At 30.9% G+C, this 7,448-nt stretch overlaps 2 protein-coding genes across 2 annotated transcripts in view; one reads left to right on the forward strand and one right to left on the reverse strand.

Moving 5' to 3' along the window:
• LOC131953413 (transmembrane anterior posterior transformation protein 1 homolog) overlaps positions 1-7,448 on the reverse strand; it is a 133,262-nt gene that overhangs the window by 59,236 nt on the left and 66,578 nt on the right. The gene's annotated exons all lie outside the window — the stretch shown is intronic.
• On the forward strand, positions 1,986-7,190 carry LOC131953901 (protein hu-li tai shao). Its single transcript, XM_059317341.1, has 14 exons — positions 1,986-2,052; positions 2,142-2,390; positions 2,486-2,634; positions 3,291-3,521; positions 3,634-3,777; positions 3,927-4,025; positions 4,136-4,306; positions 4,491-4,633; positions 4,832-4,961; positions 5,137-5,256; positions 5,452-5,544; positions 5,687-5,882; positions 6,166-6,312; positions 7,060-7,190. Exons 1-14 carry the CDS (start codon positions 1,986-1,988, stop codon positions 7,188-7,190), a joined length of 2,070 nt encoding a protein of 689 aa, XP_059173324.1.

The following is a 7,448-nucleotide window of genomic DNA, read 5'->3' on the forward strand; positions in this document are numbered from 1 at the left end:
TATTAGGTTGCAAATTGTAAAATATCAACACTCACTAACCCAAATCACAACAGTAACACCCCCCCCCCCCCCCCCCCCCCAACTACCATTAAATCCCAAATTTGTTTTGGGGTCCTTATGAAGTAACAGTTTAATAGTTTATTGCTATCCCGGCAACTAACCCTGACCCTAAAAGTAAAATGGGGAGCCAAAAATATACAATCATGTAGGCCCTATTGCTCTATTCAACTATATTACAAATGTAAATTTTAGAATACTTTTATCTATATTGTTAAATTGTCAGAAGTAAATTATTTAATATAGGCCTGTTCCCTTGTTATTAAATTAAAAAGTGACCACTGCAACATTTAAATTAATAGTTAAATGTTAGCAATTTTTCTGTTCCTATTATTTATAATTACACATGAACTGTTTTAATTGTTACAAATGAAGTAATAGAATGGATTTAATTGTAACTGTTTGAATTTGAACTATTAACCCGTTTTATATTTTCAGTATAAAGCATTTTTGTATTTTTCTTTGTTAGAAAGAATGCTATTTATTGATTTTTTAAAGTTTACTCATCCCTTATCTTTTTCATTCTCACTCATGTGGTGAGTCATAATCTATGAGATTGATATTTTAGTAACAATATTGCTTGTTTTAAACACACCTTCACCTATATCTTATTACAAATTACTTGAAAAGGTTGCTTTTTAATGCTTTAGCAAGTCTCATTTAAAATAGAAATTAGCTTAACTTTTTATTAGTTCACATCTAAACATAAATTAAAGATAAACTGTAATTTAATAATCTGTTTTGTAGTAATTTTTGATTAATTAAACTTAGTTTCTGTTTATATGTATATTAAAATTTGCTTAAACTTAAAACAAATAACAACATAACTTTAAAAAAGGACTCCTTATATAAGAGAACATAGGATTTATTGTAGTCTTATCAGCTGAAACAATCACTTCAGCTGTGTGTGCTTCAGATTTCTCACTTGCTATAGTTTTTCTTTTTTAAATACATTCCTTATAGTATAGTTGGTGATGTTAACATACGGCTCATATATTACATTTAAGGCTAGGTGCTACACCAAATGCACTTTTTCGTTATTATTCAAGCTAATCCATTAAAACTTTACCCATATAATATATACTGAAAGTTATTTTAAAAAAAGGTATAAGAATCTATTTTACCATATGGTTGCCATGGTAACTGCCGCCATATTGGATTTTTGTTTATCATTTTCAAAATGCTAAGGCTCTATAACCACAAGTGCTAAACACACCAAAATGCATGCATTATATAGGGCGATTTAAACTTATTAAGTTCTATGTTTCACATTTTAAGTAAAGCCAAGCTAACTATTTTTTCTAAAAAAAATTCTATCAAACTGATAAAAATCGCTAAAACGTGCACAAATGTAGCTTATTTCTGTCTTTAAAATAAAAATAAAGCAAGTTTTGATAGAAATTGAACATAGAAGTTATGTGCATGTATCTGTAGAATAATAAGGTAAAGTTTCAGTAAGATACAAGTAGAACTAACTGAGGATAGCAATTTGAAGTGTCAAATTTGTAATTTTGAGAAAGACGCGAAAGAAGTAAAAAAAATTTTTTTTTTTAAAACTACCCAATAAATACAAAATACAAATCACTATTTTCTAGTAAAAACTAATGTGTTTTTATGTTTAGAAATGAATGTATTTTCATAATTAGGTCAAAATTGAAATTCTACATCAGGCACCAGATACACCTAAATTTGGTACCGCACCTAGCCTTAAATGTTAAACATTTAAAAAATCACATCTAGGATACATAATTTAGAAGTGTGTTAGCTATCAGTTCTTGACACAATAAATTTGTATGTAAAAATGGAGAGAAAAAACAAGTTTCTCCATCCACAGAAAACAATTTTTAGTTAGAAATGTTCCTGTTAAAACCTGCAGCTTTACTAAAAATTATAATTTCTTCCAGGCTGCCCATTGCCACTAGTGTGGGATGAGTGAGGCAGGTCCTCAGGTTAACGGGCCTTCCAGCCCTCCTGGAAAATTTATTGATGGCATCGGTAGGTTGTATTCTTTTTTTATATAATCTAAAACTATGGATCATTTGCTTTTTATTTTTTATCATTTGAAACTCATTCTCTGTCATCAGATCCTGATGATCCGGAATATATTAAAAATTTACAACGTCCAGCTGAGGTTAAGGAAGACCTGCAGCAAATGGAAAATCGTTCACGTGTGTCACTAGTACTGAATAGTCAAGCATTTAAAGATGAGCTAGAGCAAGTTGTTGAAGAGCAACTTCGCAATGGTCCGTATCCAGCAAATTTGATTGCATTACAACAAATCACAGACCTTTTGCTTCCTCACTCAAAAGGGGGCTTGTCAAGTTTAGCCAGAGGTTAGCTATTTTAAAATATATTTAGAAAAAGTTTTAAAAATTTATTTTGTTTCCTTGCTGCTGTATGAAAATTATTCTTTTAAAAATAATTTCAGCTTCTACTGCCATTCCAATCAATGATCTAAGGGGAGTTGAGTCTCTTGGCTTTGCCAAGGGAGAAAAACTTCTGAGATGTAAATTGGCTGCCTTATACCGATTAGTGGATTTGTGCGGATGGTCTCATGGTATTTACAATCATATAAGTGTAAGTTATGTTCAAATACTGTCTGTTTTTTATAGAATTCTGAAAGGTTTTCACAATAGCGAGTGTACTAAAAGTAATCTTTTTTTGTTTTAGGGGAGGTAATTAAGAGGAGGCTGCTTTCACAGGGGGGGGGAGGAAAGGAGGGTTTTGGTGTTTTAAAGCAAATATTTTCAGTGACTGTCGAATTCACAAATTATGAATTACTGAAAAATAGAAAATAAAACTAAATAGCAGCATGTGATACGCCGCGGGTCGGCTCGTTTAAAATATTTTTTTTTCAATAACAAAGTTTTTAAGCACTTTATTGTGCCAAAAGGGTTTATTAACAAATAAGGTCAGACTGCACTAGCTGAAAAAAGTCAACTACATTTTCTGCAGGATGTGGCCTTAATCTAAGTTGATTACTCCACCCATGAAGGTCAAAGGTCTTGTTGATATGGGAGACTGCTGTTTTATTATCTGTTATGAAGCTACATAATTTCTAAATTAATGTCCACAATTTAAAAAAATGGTTTTAAAGCTATTATGACCTGTTTTCTATTCTTAAGTATTAAGGCACTTGGTATTTATTTATTTTTTGAAATCTGAAATGTTTCAGTTACATTTTTTAAGGCTGATATTAAATTGAGTTTTAAATAATATCTAATTATCTTCAGGCTAGAATAAGCCCTGAGCATGAACATTTTTTGCTGAATCCTTTCGGTATGCTGTACTCAGAAGTTACAGCTTCATCCTTGATTAAAGTTGATGTTAGGGGAGATATTGTTGAATCTGGTTCAACTCAGTTTGGTGTCAGCAAATCAAGTTTTTCTCTGCACTCAGCCATACATCAAGCTAGACCAGACATCAAATGTATTGTTCACCTTCATACACCAGCTGCTGTGGCCGTAAGTCTAGCTTTGTTTCATATTTTTTCAACCATTCATGTGTAACATTCTTAGAATAGTATGTTCTCACTCAGTGTATAGATATTGTTCTAATGGTTTGTTTTTATCTTAGGTATCTGCTATGAAATGTGGATTATTACCAATGAGCCAAGAAGCTTTAGTGTGTGGTAAACTAAGCTATCATGATTATCAAGGAGTTTTCGTTGATCCAGAAGAGCGTGAGAAACTTGCAAGAAGTCTAGGTGTTCATAATAAAGTAAGATTATTGTGGTTATAAATTAAAGATTAAAATAAAAAATTAAGTTTATATTTTTATATTTAAGAAAATTTTTCTATCAAAATAAATAAATGATAAAAAAATATATATATTTAAAAAAATGCTTTAAACTTTTGTTTCTTTGGCAGATTTTAGTTCTTCATAACCAAGGTATTGTAGCATGTGGTGAAACCATTGAAGAAGCTTTTCATTATACATTTAATATAATGGCAGCATGCGAAGCTCAGGTAAGTTATGTGCTATTTTATATATTAAAATTAACAATTTCTATTGTAATATGCTTATACTTGATACATTTTTGTTGTATGATTCTTATTACTGGTATTTATAATTTTAGGTAAAAGCTGTACCTGCAGGCTTGGAAAACATAGTTATTCCTAGTGAAGAGGTCCGTGAAAAAACATATAGAGTAGCAAGTCAGGGTGGTGGAGGAGTGGAGTCCACAGGACGCAAGTGGAAATTAGGAGAGCTAGAGTTTGAAGCCTTGATGAGAACGCTTGATAATTCTGTAAGATAATTTCTTGGTTTGGTTATTAGCTTTAGAGATTTCAAGTTGTCTTTTGTAACATCTAATTATTAAAGAGTTAGACGATTAATTGAGTATGCTAAAGTATTTAAAAGTTTGTTTAATAAATGAATCAATGTTTTTTTGTGTGAACCAATTCTTTGAAAGATGTATTTTTTTCCATCAGGGATTCAGAACTGGCTATGTGTACAAGATGCCAGTAGTAAAGCAAGAAAAGAAGGACAGATCAAACAGTGAAGTTGAGATACCACCTGCTTCAAGCTCCTTTACCTATGTTTTTGACGGTGACTTTGAGCACTCTAAATATGCGTAAGTAGTAAACTTAAGTGAGTTTTTAATCCTTAGCTTTTTATGTGCAATACTGTCAACAATCAAGTTTTTTTGTAATGTCTTTGAAACCCAATCAATTTCACTTTTTCTCAAAGTAATCAATGTTATGTATATTTTTATAATGTGAAGTAATATTTTTTTTGGAATAAAAATAAATACATTTATACATTTAAAAAGATCACCTATAAAAGCTGCAATGGAAAGGCAAAAGAAAGCATACAAAGCTGGATGGTTAACCACACCTAATGCATATAAGAAGACAGAAGTTGAAGAAATAGGTACAACAACACCTAAGAAAATTACAAAGGTAATGCTTGGAAAATCATTTTTAAAGTTTAAATTTGATGACTTGAACTTTTCATGGTCTTTCTGGTAATTATTTATATATAATTATTTAATTAGCATAATTGCAGTTTTCAGAAAAACATTAATGAACTATCAGAGTAAAACATGTAAAGAAAAATCTGCTGTTGTTTTTATAGTGGGTGCCAGAAGCAGACTCACCTAATAGACCAGGTGGTACACCAATTAAGATTGAAAATCCAAATCAGTTTGCACCACAAGGAGAAAATCCAAGAGAATTCAAACTGAAACAAAAGAGTGTAAGTTTTTACTAGAGTAATTTTTGGGCAAGCTAACTGCTGAGTTTGATTACATTAAAATTACTACCAGTGAAATTATTAAAAAAAAATTATATTGCTGTTTCTCTAATGCTCAGATTTTAAGTGCCTTGGATATTAGAGGGTAAACAAAACACGTTCTTCTTTTTATTTTACAATAAATAAATTCTTTTTCAGATAAGAAAGGACTATTATGAGGAAAAGGTCACTCCTGGTCCACAATCTAAGATATTAGAAGGCATTTCATGGGATGAAGCTCAAAAAGCTAAGGTCAGTGTTATATTTTTTTTTTAAATAATGGGCAACATATTTTAGTGCCACTGACATAAAATTCTGATACATTCAACTTCAGCGTATCAATTTTAACTATTATGTTATCAGTATGCTTAATGTAATGTTGATTACTACCCAGGATGGACAGCTAAGTGGAGCAGGAGACCAACTCATTGTTGTTGGAGCTGCATCTAAAGGTATTATCCAAAGGGACCATCAACACAATGCTGTAGTGTATCGACAATATTATGCTGCAAATCCTTTTGAAAACATGTCAGAAGCTGAAATAGAACAATATCAGGCTGAAGTACAAAGAAGGGAACGTGGAGAACCAGGTAATTATAAAGGAATATTATTAAGCGTAAATTTGTTTTGTCCCTGAGAAGCTGAACCACTTATTGTATTTTCAGATTTCAGTCATTTTAATTAGAAGGGATATTAAAATTTATTACCTGTGGGTCTTTGGAACATGCTGTTATAAACTTAAGTTTGTTTAAATCTGTAATGAATTCAATATTTACAATTTAAATCACATTTTAAAATAATATGATGTACTCAGCATGATATGATTTAAAAATGTTTTAAGTTGCTAATAGAATAATTGTTTTGACTGTAAAGTTGAGGAACCCACTGCAACACCAGCTACTGCTGCTCCCACATCACACCAGGCAGAGTTAGAGAAACCTAGGGAGCCTGAGCCAGTACACACAGTGGAACAAGTGCGTGATGTCGAGAGGCAACCTGAACCCCGCAAAGATGTGGAAGGTTGGTGGTGTTTGCTTTTTGTTCAGACTATAACTGCATCTGCTTTGACAGTTTTGACATTTCATTATCTTTGTGACAAAAGCTGCATATAATATCAGTGTTGAATCTTGCGATGCATTTTTAAAAGTTTGTTTGAATGGATAGACTTGTAACTTGCATAACTGTGCATTTTTATTTGCATATTAATTATTGTTAAAGACCACAAGGAGTGCATTTCCTATATTGAAAAACTCAAAAGAAAATTTTGCCATAATTATTAATTTCTAAAAAGAGAAACTGAGCCACTTTGCACTCTTCAGTATAATAATTTGCACTTCTATCTTAAAATTCTTGTTTGTTACACATTTATTATTAAAATTAAGGCAAAAGTTATCTTGGTAGATTTGGGTATATAGGTATACCCTGGAAAAAAAAAGTATTGGTTTTAATTTTATGATGTGTAACAAACACATTTTCTAGTTTTTTAACCATAGAAAAAAGCATTGAGATTTTCATTGATGGTAAGCAAAATCTGTTAAAAGGCGGTCTGATTTTGTAATTTAATGATTTAATTTGAAACCTGGATTTTTAAAAAGTTATGCAATAAATAAATCTATTGAATTTTTTTTTGATGTTTAATACTTTTTTGAAAAAATTTTTTTTTGAGGAAAATGAAAATCTCATTACTTTAGACAAGCTGCATTTTCATGTCCAGTGCTAATTGTAGTTGCATGTAAAAAGCTCTGTGTTACTATTGTTAAAATATAGTTGGCCTCTATAGACTGCAAGAAGAATCCAATGGATTGCATGAGTCAGACAGGAGTTTTCCATCTGAAGGTAAACACGCTGCTGCTAGGCTTTTCTGCTTCAACATAAATCTTCTCTTCAGCCCTCTTTAATAAGCTTTTAGTGAGGTTTTCATAATGGCTTATTGAAAGAAGAGTTAATCATTATTGTTTTTAAAAAGCTTCCACTATTCAGTAAACATCTATGTTTAGACAGCTTTGCAAAATAACTAGTTACACTGAAATTAACAGTTGAACCAAGTAATTTAATCAATAAGTAATTTAATCAATTTTAACTTTAAAAATGGACCTCAATGCTGCATTTTAAAATTTTGATAAATATATTGAGACATTTTAAATTCAGCTCTAGAT

The sequence above is a fragment of the Physella acuta genome, unplaced genomic scaffold (assembly GCF_028476545.2).
Source record: "Physella acuta isolate Inbredline_101_S28 unplaced genomic scaffold, ASM2847654v3 ptg000076l, whole genome shotgun sequence".
NCBI lineage: Eukaryota > Metazoa > Mollusca > Gastropoda > Physidae > Physella > Physella acuta.